Source organism: Anopheles funestus, chromosome 2RL (genome assembly GCF_943734845.2).
Source record: "Anopheles funestus chromosome 2RL, idAnoFuneDA-416_04, whole genome shotgun sequence".
NCBI classification, from domain to species: domain Eukaryota; kingdom Metazoa; phylum Arthropoda; class Insecta; order Diptera; family Culicidae; genus Anopheles; species Anopheles funestus.
In genome coordinates, this window is record NC_064598.1 from 84,552,642 (window position 1) to 84,572,440 (window position 19,799).

Genomic DNA, 19,799 nt, shown 5'->3' on the forward strand with positions numbered 1-19,799 from the left:
GAATAATTTATGGTATCCGAATTGGGATTGAGAGGACTGCAAGAGCACAGCTGCCGCTTGTTGTGAAATTGTTGTGGAGTGAATAACCTAACGTTGTGAAATATTGTTTCACAATTTTATGAAATAAGGTAAACTGCAGGAAGCCATTTTTTGTAAATAACTTTGATGATTCACTCCTTTGTAGTACGACTGGACGGATCTATTAGTTGTCGTACCTATTAGGGGATAATGAAACGAATGCAAAAACACAATATGTTGCTTCTTTTCGGAACTGATTTGCTTATACTAATAGAAATGAAAATTAAGAAATTATATTGCTTTTTTTATATTTGAACCAACCGTACCGAAAATTAATTAAACCCTCCGTCGTTTCCGTTGTAGAGAGATGTTTCCCTATGCTATTAATAGAATATTAACCCACAACCCTTCAAAATAACTTAGTCCGCATGATCGTCTATCGTCTTGAGTTCGTTTAGCTTAGTGTAAAACCCGCCCCAATACCAACGGTGGTTTCGATCGAATTGAACCCAGCCTCGGTTAGTGCAGCCATCAGCTGTTGGAATGAATCGAGCTCTTGGTAGCCGGCCGGAAGCAGCACAAAGCCACAACCTCCACCACCGGCACCGGTTAGTTTGCTGCTAAACCCGTACCGTTCGGCGATGGCAAATATTTGCTCCAAAGCCGCATGACTGGCGCCCAGCGAGCGGAGCAAATTATTGTTGATGCTAACAAGTGAGCTAAGCCGATCGTAAACCGTGTCCTGATCGTCGTCCGATTCGAGAAGGGAAATTGCTTCATCGACCAGTCCACCCATCGCTTCCAGTACGGGACCGATCGTACGTGGAAACTGTTCCAATCGTTTAGCCGCACGAGCGACGAGCATTGCTGTGCTGCGGCTAACACCCGTGTCTACAATAAGTACGTGCACGGGACGATGCAGTGTGACGACCCTGTCCACACCGGTACCGCGTCGGAAACGGACCAATCCACCATTCGTTGCGATTTCGTTATCGATCCCGGACGGTTTTACGTGCATAATAATTTCCGAATCGAACGACCATTGATAGATCTTCTTCCGCACATCCGGCTCGATCGACGTGGAATGGTCTTTTTGGAGAATGCGTGCAAGATGATACGCACCGGCAGCGACACAAACGCCATAGCTAGCGGAACTTCCCAATCCAGCACCGATGCTCATCTCCGAATGGAGCGAAAGCCGAAAACCACCAGCACCGATACGAGATCTATCGATCGTACGTACACCTTCCGATCGTAGCACCCGATTAATGATGTACAGCGCCGAGCCAAGGGACATCCGTTCCTTTGAAGTCGTATCCATCAGACAGGGGTTTGGATCTTGCACAAAGCGTACGAAGGGAAAATCTCCCTGTGAGCGTAATTGTTCTTGAATGGCTTCCGGTTGTAGCGTTTCGTTGCAGTCAACTTCACGTAGAAACGCTTCAAACATTTCCACCGTAAGGTAGGCAGTGAATGGGATCGAACGGAACTCCACGATGACCATGGGTGACGAGGATGAAGATTGTTCGAGCGCGGTATAGTTGAGGTAGGTACGCAAACCAATCGATCCAGCAATCGCCGGATGACCGTACACAACGGAATGTTCCCCGTGAAGGATCACTTTCCCAGGTGCGGAAACTTCGAACCGTTGAACGGTGGTCGGTTCCGTCATGATGCTGCTGTGCGCTACGGATGGTTCAAATATAACAAAAGGGAACACCTATTCTAAGGACCAGTTTCACCGGCCCACTGTTCCGGGGTGTAGGTTTTTTGTGAGAAAGCGTGAATCGTTTTCAGTTCCTCTTCCAGTGCAGCGTTAACGAGCCTGAAGCCGGGGAAAAGAAAAGTCGTATGAGTAATGATTACGGGGATTAAAGGCTGCTACAGAAACTAACCTGTGTCGTTGAAGTAGTGGTTTGCCTTGAAACTGGGAGGAAACGACTACGACACGAAATTTGCCACCACAACCATCTGATTCATCGACCACTTCCTAAAAGAAGGAAACAAATTTGGGGGAAAAATCTCAATAAAACAATATTCAAGGTGCTTTAGTTTGAACCTCCAAGCATTTTAAGAAGATCAACGCTTCTTTTCCGAACAAAACTAACCAGCTTGACTGCTATTTAACAGTTACTTTATTTTGCTTTCTTTTTTAAACTTATTTTAGATGGCAACTTGTTCGACTGATCAGTTCCGTCGTTACAGAGCTGTCTGTAGTTAAAGTACAGGTAAAATAGCACAAAGTGTCCACAGCTGTATGCCGATATGAGAAGAGGATAAATGAATGGAAGATGTGGCGGTGGCCTAAAGCAAAGGAATGCCAGCAGCAGTACAATCTGTCCCAACAGGGATAAATAGAACAGTGCTAGAAGGACACTCCCTGAAGCTTGGTTTCCGATTCCCTCCGGAAGCAATCCACGTAGATTGAGCGTATCGTATGACGATTTTTTATTTTTGTTGGATGATTGTTGTCCCTGTGGTCTGGCTGCTATCCGAAGCAATGTAAGGCTAATGATCGAAAGAGCCACAAACGCTCCTGTGAGACCATCTTTATGAAGCAACGGTAACATGCTGAAGGTGGCCACCTGGAGAAACCAGCAGGACACGAGTGGTTCCAGTGGTAGAAGCAGCGTGGCCGGAAGTGCTGCTAGAAGAATCGATTTTTCGTGCACTTGAAAGCTGAACAGGAAAAATCCAAGTGCCGTCACGGTGAGCGAATACAGAAAGCTTCGAGTTGTAGGTGTTTTTTGAAAAAGCAGATGCAATCCACTTGGCAGGACGGCTAGCAAGGTGCACAGCAAACAAACGAATGCCATCGTTGTGTTGGGAATGTTCCTGAACGAGAGTAAATCATTAATGTGACGGCTTGATTCGGTATGATGGGTTACTTACCTTAGCTTAACGAATACGTTTACCACACACCAAACGTTGGACACTTTGTCCTCGAAAACGCCACGTGCCACCGGGAATATCCGATGCACTAGCTGCCCAACAGCATCAAGTGATCGCAACCAGGGAAGCCAAAGGATGATGAATGTTAGCAGAACAGTTGCACCGAGCAGGGTTAACCTTTTTACACCGATTATGAGCCGTCGTCCGGGCGTAGCAGAACTATCCGTTATGGTGAAACAATCACGCAGAAGGTAGAAAAAGAATGGCAAGGCGTGGTAGAGTTCCATTTGCTTGTAGTTAAGCGCGAGACAGAATAGAATCGCTCCTGCCAGCGTTCGCCTTTCGATAACGGCCACAATGGCGAGAGCACACAAGGCAAGCGATACGTTGTTGTACTGGAAATGACCGTTGTCGATGAGAATTTGTCCCGGGAACAGTACAGCCAGGACTGGAGAAAGCCACTCAACCCCCTTGTGAGGTTTCGATGGATCATTTGCCATCCGTCTCCTTACGGTGTACGTGGCGTACAGGATGGCTGGAACGTACAGGATAACATCGACCAGTAGGACAGTGTTTCGCATAAAATGTTTATGCTCATCCGTGCTAATACCCCGCGACGTGTGCAGCGCAACGAACGATTCATTGTGCCACCGGCGTGCCCATAAGCCAACCAGATAGCTATGGTAAGCGGTGAGCGGAGGATAATCCAACCCCCAGTACAGCAAATCGTTGTCCGACGTGTTCCGGTACCAATCACCCACCGGGAGATTAACCGTCACCTCTTGCCAGTGTCGTTGTGCTTCAAAATCTCCATACATCGGTGGCCGGTTGGCACCGGAGTAAGAGTGCAACGAAACGGTAGCACGGAGAAATAACCCGGCCGCCACTAGCACTAACCACAGCATCCCGGTTCCGGTATCCATTTTCACGACCGGGAACACTGCACTGGACAGCAAAACACTTCCAACGCGGCGTATACACAAACACACGGGCTCGCGATCACTTTGTTTGACAGCTGTACGCGTTCTACCAGCGGTACGCGAGATCGGAGAGAAAGTTTGCCCAACACTCCCGATCGATCAACGAACTTACCACGTGTGTTGCTTCCAGTTTGTCGACCAGCTTCTGCCGGATGTATTCCTCTGTGTAGCCGGACATGTTGCACGGTTAGGAAAATAGTAAAAGATGGAAAGAAAGAAGGATTATTTACTCGCTAAAGAAGATTTACAATGAGGGGAGAATAAGGGAGTGCTGTCACCTTTCGTGTTTACGTTTTTTGACAGTTTGAATGGCGCTGTCAAAAGGTGCGTTTCCTTGCTAGCCAACAACAATCACCCTAGAGGCATGTAATGTGATTTTCTTTGAATGGGTTTGAAACTATTTTCTGGATATTATATTCTCAAAATATGAGCTTTATTTTAGGTAATACGTTTATTATCCTTTTTTGATTATCTTGAAACATTTCTAATTCTCTAATTAAAGTGAATTAGTTTGATATTAACATGTGTCGCACAATACTTTTTCTACTCAGAATAAAAAAGTACACACACCACACGGTTGTGGCGATCGCAAAACATTGGATGCGCCAAACACTGGATTAAAATTGTTAATATCGTGTTAATATTTAGCTTAAACCTAGCTGATTATCAGATCAGAAATGTCTGAAACAAGCTGTAGATTGTGCTTGGGAGAAGTGCATCCGGATGATAGAGGTTCTTCCATACGGGAGGTTTTATTCCGGAGTGCGATCAATCGCGTGTTTTCATTCGAGGTAAATATGATCAACGTTTAATAGCTGCTTGAAAATCTTTAACTAATCGCCACGTTTTCGTTTGCAGATAAAGCATGACGATGGTTTGCCCATATACACGTGTAACGATTGTTCGCAGCAGGTATGGGACTTCAACAGTTACAGCCAGCTGGTGCAACGGAATCAAAACACATTGGAGCAAACACATTTGCAGGAGAGCAAACCATTAAATGCAACCGAAAGTACGGTATTGTATCCGATCGATCCGGATAAAATTAAGAAGGAAACTGGAATTACAAACGAGGAGAGCGAAAACTCCGTTACGGTACCTGAACAGCTGCCTGAAGGTTGTGGATTGCTGGCAGCTATTAAAACGGAACCCACCGATTGTGATGAGCAGGTGGAACCTGTCCTGACACATGACGTTGTAAAATGTGAGTTCAATTTTAGCGATACGGAAGAAAACACACAAGTAGATCGGGGTGCAGATCGTGACGCCGTTTCCGAAACGGCGGCAAAGGATGAAACAGTCGACAATAACGAAAGCGAAAGTGATCTCGACGGTGATAGTAACGACGATGAAGCTAGCAATACACAACGCGAGGAGTCAATAACGAGTGCGAATTGTAAAAACTTGATCGAAAAGATGAGAGAACGCATCAGGGAACGGATCGCCGCAAATAAAGTCGTCTTTCGGTGTGAACTGTGCGACAGATCATACCCGAACGAGCGGTACTTGAAAACACACAACGCCGTAGTACACGCACCGTACGTACGAAGAAAGCTTTGGTTTCCGTGCAATCTGTGCAATCGATCGTTTTCCCACCAAACACTGCTGGCTGAGCATCGTAAAACTCATGCAGCGGGAACAGGTGGTACAGCGAAGGGTAAAGTATCGGAGGCAGAATCCACGGATGGGTCCGAACCGGCCCCGGATGCATACTCGTTTCGTTGCAACGAATGTTGCAAAACATTTACATGCCACAAAAGCTTACAAACGCACACGGATGTAATGCATCCGTTCATGGTACGGGAACCCCAAACGTATTCGTGCGATCAGTGCGATCGAACGTTTGACGAGTGCCGAAAACTGACCAAACATCGGCGAAAGCACAAGTTTCAACAGTGTCCCGTGTGTATGAAGCAACTGTTGAAACAAAACATCGGTACACACATACTGGCCCATCAGGGTGTGTTCCGTTGCGACGTGTGCGGCAAAGCACTGTCGTGTAAGAAAAGTTTAAAACGTCACCTCGAAACAATACACGCCAGCCCTGCCGATCGCATTAATCATAAATATATGTGCAGCTTGTGTCCGCGCAAGTTTTACCACATTGCCCACCTGCAGAACCACCGCCAGTATCATATCATGCAGAAGTGTCCACTTTGTGACAAACAGGTAAGAAAAAGCCATCTGTACGAACATGTGGCCGCGCATAAAGGTGCGTATCGGTGTAAACCGTGCGATAAGTTGTACACATCCAAGTTGGGGTTAAAGATACATGAAAAACAGAAACATGGTGCAGGTGTGTAAAAGTGCATCGCGATCAACGGTTGTGGTCGTGTGATCATTTAAAAATGCTAATGTAATTTCATTGATAGGGACATTTCTCTAGACTGGCTAGTCTATTGCTTATTTCCGTGTCCTTTTCTTAGGATCGTTTCTTTCTGGCAATAATGAACAATAATCCTACCTCAAAAACTCTCCATAATAATAATTACAGTCTAAGTGGAAGTCAGGTAAGCTTTTAAGTAATTTTACCCTTTAAATATCGTAAACTTGCATGGAAAATACCAAACATACACACACATACAATAGTTAAGTGCAATCGAACAAATTGTAGCTTTTAAAAATAATATTATGATTTTAATTAGCAAAATAGAAAATAAAGGAAAATTAATTTTTAAGAATCAATTTCTTGTGCTAAAGTGAATTTAAAAATTGTAATTCTCTTCCATATGAGAACTTGTACTGCAATCTTCAAAGAAATAAACTAAACTAAGTTGAAACGAAACGAAATGGTTAAATTATTTTAAAAGATTATAAAGTTTTATGAATGCTTTGTATTAAGATTTAAAAATGCAAAACATACATGTGTAGGAAGTCTTTGAAATAAAAGTTAATATCACGAAAATGAGTAACCAGAAAGATGCTTCCAAAGTTTATCTACTGAAATAACATAAAAAGTACGAATCAACTAGAAAACAAATTGTTTATATATAAGCGGATTGATGTTTCGATCCGGAAATGGAACTATTAAAGATGGATGAATGTTTCACATCGGAATTGAACGAACAACGAAAAACTATCGCTCTGTTTAGTCCCAGGATGCAATTCGTCGGCCACGCCAGTTCTAAGCCCGTTATGCGTTGCGGAATCCTCTTATACTAAGCTGCGAAAGTAACATGAAATCAAAAGTACACTAAGCTACGAGGCAACGAAGGATAAAACAATCATTCGTACGCGAAATGGTAGAGAGAAAACGATTTCATGTTTGGTAAATCGATGGCTTTTTCGTTGTCCGCGTTACTGTGTAAAGTGAAAAATCGAGCCTATCCAGGATTGTATTATTCACGGAACCCGGAAACTCCAGCTGCAGGCGTGGACTAAAGTGCATCAGTGGGCCAACGGGCGTGTAATACAGGAAAGGAAGTTCGATTTAGTGTTCTTTCTTATTTATACGATCAATTTTTTCGTAAGATTCAAATAAAAGGTAGCAATTGGTTTTCGTTACTATGAAACAAATTTATCGACAAATTTATGATGGTGTTTAAAACGATTAATTTCTTCTATTTGCTTTAATGAAGCCGCGGTTCTCGGGCTGAAGTATTCTTTAAGAAGAACTTATATAACAGGGTAAGTAACTTCAATCTAAAGAGGAAATAAATCTATAATATCTAACCAATTGGTAGCTTTTGTCAGGAATTTTCGAAGCAGAAATATATAATCAGAATATCTCTGCAAACCTTGTAGTGCAAATAATCTACATCAGTTCAGAAGGTTTAAAAATTGTTTAAAGTGATAATAATAGCGAATTTTTGTGTTAATCTGATTGTGTCTTTAAATTGAACAGAAGAATCGATATTTTTAGCTGAATTTCACGTTTTATATTAATTTGTTTACAAAATTTGATGCTTTTCAAAAATTAATATATATCGTTGTAATTAAGGTTTGTTAAAATTTTCTTTTTTAAATATTATCGCTATTAGTGACTCTTCCATGAAATGTATTTACATAAACCGTACATAAAGCTAACAATTTATTGTTTAATAAAGGCCTAATATAACACCGGATACTTTCGCCGAACGTTTTCATGCTGCAGTGCACGCCTGTTTCAATTTATTTGTAAACTCCATTTGCCACTAAAGGTAACAAATCGGATTAATCTGCTACAGTAACTCCTTTGCTTGCATTTTAGCCAATTTTTTTGTTGTTTTTACCATCCTCAAATAGATCACTAAATGGTTGCTGCATAAGCTGCAAACAAAACGAAACAAAAAAAAAACACAAACAGTAAAACCCATCACACAACATTCAAATATTTTCCCACACTTGTGCCACACTTGTGGTATTGTCTGTATGTGTGTTTCTTTATTTGTGTATTTCGTTTGCAAATCCGGTGTGTACGGCCGCTTCATATGGAAGGTTCAATTTCCGTTCCACAAGCCCAGAGCTTACGTTATGCATATCGTCGAGGTTTTTCAGTTTGTCGAACCAGCGCCAGTTGGTAAAATGGACAAACAAATCATGCCACTTTACAAACACATACAGACATACACCCATGAGCTGTAAAAGGGCCACAGAATCGCGTCGTATCGCGATTCTAATAACACGGTAAAGCCATCGGTCGTATTTTACGCCGGGAGCTTTCCATTTTCTATGGGTTTTATTTTCCATCGAAGGAATCTATGGGATTCACTCCCCTGCTACCCGGGTTCGTTGCTTGGTTATCTTGGTTGGATGTTTTAGTGGGGATGATTGTTAAAATGGCTCTCTTTCTCTCTATCTCTGTCCCTCTTTCAAGTGTGACGATGGCGGGTGGCAGATGGCAGCGGTTAGCAAATGTTGGGCCCTCGCCTTTTTTATGGCAAGATCGAGCGTACGCGATGATATTGAAAATCCCGCGCGTAGAACAAAACAAATCGCGAACCCGAACCCCGGATGGTTGAAAACTCGAAGCCCTGGTTGCCTTTTTCCTGTTCTTCCTTTCACCATATTCGATCGTTCGATGAACCTTTTGCTGAATGCAATCTAAGCAATCGGAGTGCTCAGGTCAGTGGTAAAGCAAAAATAAAAAGAGACGCCAAATAAACTTTTGTCTTTCTCGCATCGTTCTGGCCACTTGGTTGTGGTGTGTGTTTCCCTCCGTAGAACGATGCTCGAACCGTTTAAAAATCGTTTCACTCGAAAGCCTGAATCGGTGTTTGTAATCCTATTAATTTGATACCCGTCGCGCTAGCAACGGTTGCTATGACTTTTTTTTTGTGTTCTCAACTTGTATTAATTACAGCTGCCCCGAAGTGGTTTTGACCTTTTTCAACGAGCTTTTGATAAGATTAAAACTGGAAAGCCACGCTTTGATGACGGTGGGCTATACCCGACTGTTTGGCAACATGTCAAGATTACAATATTAAGCCAGCGATAATGGTAAGTGGGCTCAGTGGGAGAAGCTTTTCTTTGTATCGCCGAAATGAAGGCATTTATTGTGCGTGCCTATTATCGTCATGATACTGTGCTTGGATGGATGGAAATATAGCGCTTCAACCATCTGTATACTGTGGTAGAGTTTAATGTTTTAAAGCAAGCAAACAAACACCACAAACGCGGCACTCCATGGCGCAAATCTTGCCCGAACAGCTGTTAACGATGATTAATGTGTTAATGGAGGCGCCTGGTACCGCTCAAGATAATGCGCACCAGCTCGCGTGTTTGGATGTTTCATTCATTTTGCTGTTGTTGCGGGTTGTATTGTGGTATCGATGACACAGAGTTGAAAACCACAGTGAGGAAAACTCACTCCATACCCAAAAGTTTGCAAACAAACCACAAACGAGTGTGTGTGTGTGTGGTTTCAGAAGTGGAAAAACTTCCTTTTCCTTCTTTAACCACAACCAATGGACGGGTGTTACAACTGTTCGCAAATCGAAGCATGCCATGGAAGCATGAGAAACATTTCGCATGATATTGATTTTCCGTTATGATAAGACAAAATTTACGAAGACTTTCTATTGGAAAAATGGGATGTACGGAGAGAGAGAGAGAGATGAAAAAAGGGGAGAATTTTTGTACGAATCACCAATGCCAGTTACCGAATTTTTGCGTTCGTCAACGCAATTAGGACACACGGTTGCGGTGAACCAACGCTTTACCAAGACGCTGTTTTTTTGCAACGACTGCCAACCGGTCGTTGAGCTTTGAAGGGGAAAAGTTTAATGGAAGTGTAGCAGTCGTAACAAGATGATTGAAGAACCGAAAAGAGGTTTGCTGGAGGAAGCTTAAAATGAGCAAAGAAAATGGTTCCATTCCCGTTTTTTTCTTTCTTTCTTTTCCAACAAACAACCACACCGTCATTGATCGAGTCGGCAAACAATTTTGGAGTTTTCTTTCTGTTGTTTGTACCCTTATTTTGCGTCATTTTGTCGAAGCGTTCGGTTCTTGGGTGGTTGAATGTCAAGCACATTAATTATGAGATTTTTCCCCTTTTTTCTTTCACTCGGTTACTGGCGTTCACGTGGCAGGTAACGAACAAAAAAAACTGTGAAACCATGGATCGAGAAGTCAATTTCAAAATGATTGATGTGTTAGGATGGAAACCAAAAAAAACCCTCAACTCGGCCCAATGTTGTCTGGATCTGGTGTGCATGAAACTTACGAAAAAAAAACACACACACATACACGAGCGTGGTTGAGAGATGAGTTCTCATTTTTCAGGTTTGTTTGTTTTATTAGCTTTTTACTTTTGTTGCATGGGGTGAGCAAAACATCCAAAGCGAGAGTTTTCACTCGTTAGAATGGATGGTTTCATTTATCAATCAGATGTAGCAATGATTAGATCGTTTATCATTTGCTGAAAATCATTCCAGGCTCGAATTTTGCCTCTTACATTGGTTACAGTTTCAAATAGGACGGAGCAGGATTGACATTCAATGATGGAAAAGGTGAGTATAATTATGTTGAATATTATTGTTAACAGAAAGAGGGGAAAAATTGATATAAATGGATTATCTAGAGTAGGAGAATATTTGGGTACATTAGTAAGGCCTTTACTGTTTTTTTTTTATTTTAGAGATATCGCGATTAGTGTTGGGTTAAGAGCGAAAGAGGTACCTCAATCGCTCCGCTCATCTTATTGTGCGCGATCCCGCACAGCCCACGGGAAAAAGAGGTAGTTTCACACCACAAGGAGCGCTACACACAGGAGCGATTATGCGATGCGCTCCCATTTGAAAATTTCACAAGGCTATAGCCTTACCATTTTTTTGAGTAATTCACCAAAATTTTAAAAATTGATGTATTTTAATGCGAATTTGTTGCAATAAGTTCCTTTTCACTCAAATAATGCTTTAAGTTAAAAAAAGAATAAAAAATCACAAAAAAATTTCAAAAAAAATTTCATCTCGAAAATTTCATAAGGGGTACCCCTTGCCATTTTTTTGAGAAATTTTGCAAAAAAAATGAAATTGATTTATTTTAATGCCAATTGGTTCAAATAAGTTTCTTTTCACTCAAATAATGCTTTAAACTGAAAACGATTGAAATTTTTTAATTAAATAACCAAAAAATCTATAAAATTACCTATCTCCTGAGCTCATTTTTGCACCAAGTTTTGCCTGTAACTCGGTCGATATCCAACGGATCGCCAATCTTTAACCTGTGGTCGATAGATGGCACCAATGGCTACATTTTCTTCTTGGACGGCCACGCCCTCAGATGTCTGTGCCAGAAGTTATGCGAGGAACCAAGTTCCATACCCTGTTTGAGAAAATGTAAAATTTTCTTCATTTTTGCACCAAGTTTTGCCTATAACTCGGTCGATATCCAACGGATCGCCAATCTTTAAACTGTGGTCGATAGATGATACCAATGGCTACATTTTCTTCTTGGACGGCCATGCCCTCAGATGTCTGTGCCAGAAGTTATGCGAGGAACCAAGTTCCTTACCCTGTTTGAGAAAATGTAAAATTTTCCTCATTTTACAGCAATTTAGCAAAATTTTTAAATGTGATATATTTGAATGCGAATTTGTTGCAATAAGTTTCTTTTCACTCAAATAATGCTTTAAATTAAAAAAACAATAAAAAATCAGAAAAAAATTTCAAAAAAATTTTCATCTCGAAAATTTCATAAGGGGTACCCCTTGCCATTTTTTTGAGAAATTTTGCAAAAAAAATGAAATTGATTTATTTTAATGCCAATTGGTTCAAATAAGTTTCTTTTCACTCAAATAATGCTTTAAATTGAAAAAGATTGAAATTTTTTAATTAAATAACAAAAAAATCTATAAAATTACCTATCTCCTAGGCTCATTTTTGCACCAAGTTTTGCCTATAACTTTGTCGGTATCCAACGGATCGCCAATCTTTAACCTGTGGTCGATAGATGGCACCAAGGACTACATTTTCTTCTTGGACGGCCATGCCCTCACACGTCTGTGTCAGAAGTTATTCGAGTAACAGAGTTCCATACCCTGTTTGAGAAAATGTAAAATTTTCTTCATTTTTGCATCAAGTTTTGCCTATAACTCGGTCGATATCCAACGGATCGCCAATCTTTAAACTGTGGTCGATAGATGATACCAATGGCTACATTTTCTTCTTGGACGGCCATGCCCTCAGATGTCTGTGCCAGAAGTTATGCGAGGAACCAAGTTCCTTACCCTGTTTGAGAAAATGTATAATTTTCCTCATTTTTCAGCAATTTAGCAAAATTTTTAAATGTGATATATTTGAATGCGAATTTGTTGCAATAAGTTTCTTTTCACTCAAATAATGCTTTAAATTAAAAAAAGAATAAAAAATCAGAAAAAAATTTCAAAAAAATTTTCATCTCGAAAATTTCATAAGGGGTACCCCTTGCCATTTTTTTGAGAAATTTTGCAAAAAAAATGAAATTGATTTATTTTAATGCCAATTGGTTCAAATAAGTTTCTTTTCACTCAAATAATGCTTTAAATTGAAAAAGATTGAAATTTTTTAATTAAATAACAAAAAAATCTATAAAATTACCTATCTCCTAGGCTCATTTTTGCACCAAGTTTTGCCTATAACTTTGTCGGTATCCAACGGATCGCCAATCTTTAACCTGTGGTCGATAGATGGCACCAAGGACTACATTTTCTTCTTGGACGGCCATGCCCTCACACGTCTGTGTCAGAAGTTATTCGAGTAACAGAGTTCCATACCCTGTTTGAGAAAATGTAAAATTTTCTTCATTTTTGCATCAAGTTTTGCCTATAACTCGGTCGATATCCAACGGATCGCCAATCTTTAAACTGTGGTCGATAGATGATACCAATGGCTACATTTTCTTCTTGGACGGCCATGCCCTCAGATGTCTGTGCCAGAAGTTATGCGAGGAACCAAGTTCCTTACCCTGTTTGAGAAAATGTATAATTTTCCTCATTTTTCAGCAATTTAGCAAAATTTTTAAATGTGATATATTTGAATGCGAATTTGTTGCAATAAGTTTCTTTTCACTCAAATAATGCTTTAAATTAAAAAAAAGAATAAAAAATCAGAAAAAAATTTCAAAAAAATTTTCATCTCAAAAATTTCATAAGGGGTACCCCTTGCCATTTTTTTGAGAAATTTTGCAAAAAAAATGAAATTGATTTATTTTAATGCCAATTGGTTCAAATAAGTTTCTTTTCACTCAAATAATGCTTTAAATTGAAAAAGATTGAAATTTTTTAATTAAATAACCAAAAAATCTATAAAATTACCTATCTCCTGAGCTCATTTTTGCACCAAGTTTTGCCTGTAACTCAGTCGATATCCAACGGATCGTCAATCTTTAACCTGTGGTCGATAGATGGCACCAAGGACTACATTTTCTTCTTGGACGGCCATGCCCTCAGATGTCTGTGCCAGAAGTTATGCGAGGAACCAAGTTCCATACCCTGTTTGAGAAAATGTAAAATTTTCTTCATTTTTGCACCAAGTTTTGCCTATAACTCGGTCGGTATCCAACGGATCGCCAATCTTTAACTTGTGGTCGATAGATGGCACCAATGGCTACATTTTCTCCTTGGACGGCCATGCCCTCAGATGTCTGTGTCAGAAGTTATGCGAGGAACCAAGTTCCATACCCTGTTTGAGAAAATGTAAAATTTTCCTCATTTTTCAGCAATTTAGCAAAATTTTTAAATGTGATATATTTGAATGCGAATTTGTTGCAATAAGTTCCTTTTCACTCAAATAATGCTTTAAGTTAAAAAAAGAATAAAAAATCACAAAAAAATTTCAAAAAAAATTTCATCTCGAAAATTTCATAAGGGGTACCCCTTGCCATTTTTTTGAGAAATTTTGCAAAAAAAATGAAATTGATTTATTTTAATGCCAATTGGTTCAAATAAGTTTCTTTTCACTCAAATAATGCTTTAAACTGAAAACGATTGAAATTTTTTAATTAAATAACCAAAAAATCTATAAAATTACCTATCTCCTGAGCTCATTTTTGCACCAAGTTTTGCCTGTAACTCGGTCGATATCCAACGGATCGCCAATCTTTAACCTGTGGTCGATAGATGGCACCAATGGCTACATTTTCTTCTTGGACGGCCACGCCCTCAGATGTCTGTGCCAGAAGTTATGCGAGGAACCAAGTTCCATACCCTGTTTGAGAAAATGTAAAATTTTCTTCATTTTTGCACCAAGTTTTGCCTATAACTCGGTCGATATCCAACGGATCGCCAATCTTTAAACTGTGGTCGATAGATGATACCAATGGCTACATTTTCTTCTTGGACGGCCATGCCCTCAGATGTCTGTGCCAGAAGTTATGCGAGGAACCAAGTTCCTTACCCTGTTTGAGAAAATGTAAAATTTTCCTCATTTTACAGCAATTTAGCAAAATTTTTAAATGTGATATATTTGAATGCGAATTTGTTGCAATAAGTTTCTTTTCACTCAAATAATGCTTTAAATTAAAAAAAGAATAAAAAATCAGAAAAAAATTTCAAAAAAATTTTCATCTCGAAAATTTCATAAGGGGTACCCCTTGCCATTTTTTTGAGAAATTTTGCAAAAAAATGAAATTGATTTATTTTAATGCCAATTGGTTCAAATAAGTTTCTTTTCACTCAAATAATGCTTTAAATTGAAAAAGATTGAAATTTTTTAATTAAATAACAAAAAAATCTATAAAATTACCTATCTCCTAGGCTCATTTTTGCACCAAGTTTTGCCTATAACTTTGTCGGTATCCAACGGATCGCCAATCTTTAACCTGTGGTCGATAGATGGCACCAAGGACTACATTTTCTTCTTGGACGGCCATGCCCTCACACGTCTGTGTCAGAAGTTATTCGAGTAACAGAGTTCCATACCCTGTTTGAGAAAATGTAAAATTTTCTTCATTTTTGCATCAAGTTTTGCCTATAACTCGGTCGATATCCAACGGATCGCCAATCTTTAAACTGTGGTCGATAGATGATACCAATGGCTACATTTTCTTCTTGGACGGCCATGCCCTCAGATGTCTGTGCCAGAAGTTATGCGAGGAACCAAGTTCCTTACCCTGTTTGAGAAAATGTATAATTTTCCTCATTTTTCAGCAATTTAGCAAAATTTTTAAATGTGATATATTTGAATGCGAATTTGTTGCAATAAGTTTCTTTTCACTCAAATAATGCTTTAAATTAAAAAAAAAGAATAAAAAATCAGAAAAAAATTTCAAAAAAATTTTCATCTCAAAAATTTCATAAGGGGTACCCCTTGCCATTTTTTTGAGAAATTTTGCAAAAAAAATGAAATTGATTTATTTTAATGCCAATTGGTTCAAATAAGTTTCTTTTCACTCAAATAATGCTTTAAATTGAAAAAGATTGAAATTTTTTAATTAAATAACCAAAAAATCTATAAAATTACCTATCTCCTGAGCTCATTTTTGCACCAAGTTTTGCCTGTAACTCAGTCGATATCCAACGGATCGTCAATCTTTAACCTGTGGTCGATAGATGGCACCAAGGACTACATTTTCTTCTTGGACGGCCATGCCCTCAGATGTCTGTGCCAGAAGTTATGCGAGGAACCAAGTTCCATACCCTGTTTGAGAAAATGTAAAATTTTCTTCATTTTTGCACCAAGTTTTGCCTATAACTCGATCGGTATCCAACGGATCGCCAATCTTTAACCTGTGGTCGATAGATGGCACCAATGGCTACATTTTCTTCTTGGACGGCCATGCCCTCAGATGTCTGTGCCAGAAGTTATGCGAGGAACCAAGTTCCTTACCCTGTTTGAGAAAATGTAAAATTTTCCTCATTTTTCAGCAATTTAGCAAAATTTTTAAATGTGATATATAATTATGTAGGCGACGCGTGTTCATTAGTTTAAAGTACAAAACTTTTTATTAATGACGACTCGTTGCTTACAGTTGAGTTGCTCGATACAAACTAAAACTTGAATTCTAAGCTAATCCTACTTGTTGTGCCTAACCGATGGTGTTTGGTGCAGCGTGGCATGATGGTGTCGGATGGCGTACGGGGTCCAGAACTGCTGAGTTGTCGTCTGGTTCGGTCTGGACGACAACCGTGGGAAATGTTGCACTGTTCTAGGTGTCGTATGACGGTCGCTTGTCATAGGCACATAACTTCTCCGGGGGGTGAAAAAAGCGTGTCCTCATGCGTCTAATCTGTCCACGAGAGTAGCTTCACTGCGATGGTTGCGTGGCTCGTTCTGTAAGCGGGATTTTCTTTTACCGATTTGATTTACTATTGCTGATACTAGGTGACTTAGATAGCAATAGGCAATTATGATCAAAATTAAAGATACTGCAAAGCTAAGTCCGATTCCGCTTAACAGACTCCAATTCAATGTTATATTCTTGTACTGTTGCAGGTAAATGTGTTCGATATGATTGCGATTCGTTAATGTTCTATTGTCTAGGGACGCCAAAGGAGTTTCTACGATTTTTCGATGAATTGCGGTGTTGAATGTTGTTCCTGACACTGAAGGGTTCTTTACATGGATTTCCTTTGATGTGAATGTTTGGTTTTCGAACTGAATGGTACAGTTAGAAAATGTAAGTAGGAAATTTCCTCTCAGTATTCTGTCATTTGGGCCACAATCGGTTTTGATTAGCTGTCCATTTGCATTCTCGATAAGTAAGAGATTATCCGCTATGAGTTTGGCTGTGATTGTGTAATCTTGTACTACAATACAATTACTTTCTTTTCCCATCACTAGAGGGAATATGCAATTGTCGATAAATTCCATTGTATAGGAGTACCTTTGAACGTATTCTTCCGGTTTCGTTGTTGTGTAGAGTATCTTTTTGTGTTGTAGCAGATATCTTGGATAATGTCTGATTACGGAATTATTATGGTTTATCGCAATTATTTCAATGATTTTTGATTCGACTTCTTGTAACTGAGGAACTTTGAGTATGTATAGCAGTTTTTCTTTGCTGACTGCTATTTTGGGTGTCGCGTAGGTTAAAGCTTCTTCAGGGATATCTGTTTCTACTCCTTGGTCTTCTAAAAGACGTTTGATGATGGCGTATTCACGTGGCGACAAAATTTTGCTGTTTGTAACAGACATTTTGGATAACAGTATCGCATCTTTGATATCTTCTAGTATCTTATTGATGGTGTCTATATTGATCATTGTCGTCAGCATATCAAGTTCGGTAAGGAGTACATCATTTTTAACTTCGATTATCTGCTTCACTTCATTGGTGAGGATTTTGATTAAATTTTCCAAGATGTTCGTTGAATTGATATTGGTGGTTATTGCTTTCTATAAGATCATTCATCGTACGATTAATGATTTGCAGATCATGGGCATCCGGGCTTCCTCCGATCCATTTCCAAACTGACCCTATAGCTTCTATGCTTCTTGTTTGACGCTTTCTTGGTTTTATCTGATACAAGTTTGAATATACGTTGTTAATCTTATGTTTAGCGATTTCCGAAAGGGGACTATTTGTTGGCCTATTGATAGATTGATTTAGAAGAGTGATCGTATTTTCGATATCTGTTAAGTTAATTTCGTGAATTATGTTAATATTGCCGATTTGTAGCTTACATGGGTGTTTTTCTAATATTAGGATTGGCTGATCAATTAGATTACTGATTAACAATTCCTGTGCTTTGGAGTAGGTGATTTGATGTATTTTGAAGATAGCTATTAAAATAATCATTTTGATTAGATCCATCTTAGTTGCTTATTCTTGTTTCCTATAGCGTTTTCCTATATCTATTCTATCTTTTTTTTTATCTCTTAAGTAATTATTTGTTTCTTCTCTTAAATAATTTTGTTTGTCCGTTTTTCCTTTTTCCTTTTTTTTACGCTCCTTCGTGCTGTATATTGGCAATACTCTGAAGATTGCTAAAAAGAAACTGAAAAATATTGGTACCGGCGTGTCAATTATTTTGATCCGAATCGTCTTGTCCTGTAACGATAAGACAATATTAGTATTATGTTTAAAGATTGTTTAATCCGTTTTAATTAATTGTTGTTGCATTGGACATTTCTTGGCGCAAGTTTTCCACGTCTTGTCTTATCTTATTTTCCACGTCTTGTCCTGTAAAGATAAAACAGTATTAGTATGAACTTGTTTGAATATTACTTAATCCGTCTTAATTTATTTTTGCTGCGTTTGACATTTCTTGGCGCAATTTTTTATTGTTTTTTCATTGTTTTCCACGCATTTTGCTTTTGAATAACGTGGGTCGAGTTTTTTTTCTGGTATTTTCTTTATGAAAATGTCCTGCCCTTCAGTAATAAACGGAGGATTTTCCTTTTTGTTATTATTCTTCTTCATTCTATTTGCAGCCTGGAGAAGATTTTTCGTTGGCAATCCGAATGTTCTATTGTACTGTGAAAGGGCCTTTCGAATATCTGTCATGTTTCTGGATTTAATTTCTATGAGTTGAAGGTGTTTCGAAAATGCAAATATTAAAGAAAGGTAATAATGCTTATCCATTCCGAAAATATCCATGTGAACTCTATAAAAAGGACCATTTTCTATTGGTCGTGGTGATATTTTAATATTGTATGGTTTTCGTTCGTATTTATGTTGCGTACAAATCGCGCACGAATTAACTAGCTGCTTGATTCGTTTCATCATGTTCGGGAAGAAGTATGCACGTTTAAGTTGTCTTTCAACTTCGATTATACCTCTGTGGGCTCTTTCGTGTTCTTTTCTTATAATATCGTCTTGGATTGGTTCGGATGTTACGTCTTCAACCATATTTTGTGTAATAACAAAATGACAATTTGAATTGCAGAAGTTTTCTCTGTATACTGCTTGAATTACATTTAGTAAGCTTTCTGGAGCAAAAATAGCATTTTGCTTTCCATTAGAAAGGTCTTTCATTAAGTGTGTAATTTTTCTTCTATCAAACGATGGTGAACTAATAGTTGTCCTCTTATAGTTTTGAAAAATGTGCTCTGTAACAACGGAGTCAGAGTTTCCTATTTTGAAAATGATTTGGTTTCTGTAACTGTTGATAGGTCTCTCTGTAAAATGTATGTAATAGTCGTCGGAAGTATCAGCTGAATGTATTGTGTCAGCAGAAGATGAACTGAAATTATTTTCCACTGAAATTTCATCTACCGAAACATCGTTTTGAAGTTCGTTAGTGTTAACTTCCACTTTTCTACTGAGTGCGTCAGTCACTACGTTAGTCTTTCCTGTTTTGTAAATTACGTCATAGTCATAATTTTCTAGGTCCAAACGCCAGCGTATCAATTTGGCATTTTTATTTGAGTTTTTTATGAAAATCAGAGGTTTATGATCGGTAACTAATGTAAATTTATTACCATACAGGTAGGGTTTAAATTTGGTTACTGCCCATATGATGGCTAGGGCCTCTTTTTCAGTTGTGGAATAATTCGACTCTGTTTTGTTTAGAGTACGGCTAGCGAAAGCAATGGGTTTTTCTATTTTATCTATTACCTGTGAAAGGACGGC

The 19,799-nt window shown here is 38.9% G+C and overlaps 5 protein-coding genes across 5 annotated transcripts; 1 reads left to right on the forward strand and 4 right to left on the reverse strand.

Annotated features, from left to right (window-relative positions):
* Positions 1–309: 309 nt before the first annotated feature.
* LOC125764517 (mevalonate kinase) lies at positions 310–1,690 on the reverse strand. Its single transcript, XM_049428861.1, has one exon. The coding sequence runs from the start codon at positions 1,688–1,690 to the stop codon at positions 473–475; it is 1,218 nt and encodes a 405-aa protein (XP_049284818.1). The 3' UTR covers positions 310–472.
* A 20-nt stretch (positions 1,691–1,710) lies between these two features.
* Positions 1,711–4,160, reverse strand: LOC125764574 (bolA-like protein 2). The gene is made up of 3 exons (XM_049428941.1): positions 4,003–4,160; positions 1,914–2,008; positions 1,711–1,843 (listed from the first exon to the last, which is right to left on the reverse strand). The coding sequence occupies exons 1-3, from the start codon at positions 4,066–4,068 to the stop codon at positions 1,744–1,746; spliced, it is 261 nt and encodes an 86-aa protein (XP_049284898.1). The 5' UTR covers positions 4,069–4,160; the 3' UTR covers positions 1,711–1,743.
* Positions 2,094–3,996, reverse strand: LOC125764493 (probable dolichyl pyrophosphate Man9GlcNAc2 alpha-1,3-glucosyltransferase). Its single transcript, XM_049428821.1, has 2 exons — positions 2,911–3,996; positions 2,094–2,853 (listed from the first exon to the last, which is right to left on the reverse strand). The coding sequence occupies exons 1-2, from the start codon at positions 3,831–3,833 to the stop codon at positions 2,154–2,156; spliced, it is 1,623 nt and encodes a 540-aa protein (XP_049284778.1). The 5' UTR covers positions 3,834–3,996; the 3' UTR covers positions 2,094–2,153.
* Positions 4,161–4,395: 235 nt separating the features above from the next.
* LOC125764499 (zinc finger protein 888) lies at positions 4,396–6,779 on the forward strand. Its single transcript, XM_049428828.1, has 2 exons — positions 4,396–4,681; positions 4,749–6,779. Exons 1-2 carry the CDS (start codon positions 4,568–4,570, stop codon positions 6,192–6,194), a joined length of 1,560 nt encoding a protein of 519 aa, XP_049284785.1. The 5' UTR covers positions 4,396–4,567; the 3' UTR covers positions 6,195–6,779.
* Positions 6,780–14,292: 7,513 nt separating this feature from the next.
* Positions 14,293–17,586, reverse strand: LOC125764529 (uncharacterized). Its single transcript, XM_049428883.1, has 2 exons — positions 16,015–17,586; positions 14,293–14,393 (listed from the first exon to the last, which is right to left on the reverse strand). Exon 1 carries the CDS (start codon positions 17,498–17,500, stop codon positions 16,502–16,504), a length of 999 nt encoding a protein of 332 aa, XP_049284840.1. The 5' UTR covers positions 17,501–17,586; the 3' UTR covers positions 14,293–14,393; positions 16,015–16,501.
* Between the last annotated feature and the right edge of the window lie 2,213 nt (positions 17,587–19,799).

Bases quoted from the DNA above. Each gene is read 5' to 3' on its own strand.
- LOC125764517 (XM_049428861.1), bottom strand. From the start codon at position 1,690: ATGACGGAACCGACCACCGTTCAACGGTTCGAAGTTTCCGCACCTGGG.
- LOC125764493 (XM_049428821.1), bottom strand. From the start codon at position 3,833: ATGGATACCGGAACCGGGATGCTGTGGTTAGTGCTAGTGGCGGCCGGG. The intron at 2,854-2,910 runs GTAAGTAACCCA...ACTCTCGTTCAG, and splicing joins AACGTATTCGTTAAGCTAAG to GAACATTCCCAACACAACGA.
- LOC125764574 (XM_049428941.1), bottom strand. From the start codon at position 4,068: ATGTCCGGCTACACAGAGGAATACATCCGGCAGAAGCTGGTCGACAAA. The intron at 2,009-4,002 runs GTAAGTTCGTTG...TCCTTCTTTTAG, and splicing joins AACTGGAAGCAACACACGTG to GAAGTGGTCGATGAATCAGA. The intron at 1,844-1,913 runs GTTAGTTTCTGT...CCCCGGCTTCAG, and splicing joins CCACTACTTCAACGACACAG to GCTCGTTAACGCTGCACTGG.
- LOC125764499 (XM_049428828.1), top strand. From the start codon at position 4,568: ATGTCTGAAACAAGCTGTAGATTGTGCTTGGGAGAAGTGCATCCGGAT. The intron at 4,682-4,748 runs GTAAATATGATC...TTTCGTTTGCAG, and splicing joins ATCGCGTGTTTTCATTCGAG to ATAAAGCATGACGATGGTTT.
- LOC125764529 (XM_049428883.1), bottom strand. From the start codon at position 17,500: ATGCTGACGACAATGATCAATATAGACACCATCAATAAGATACTAGAA.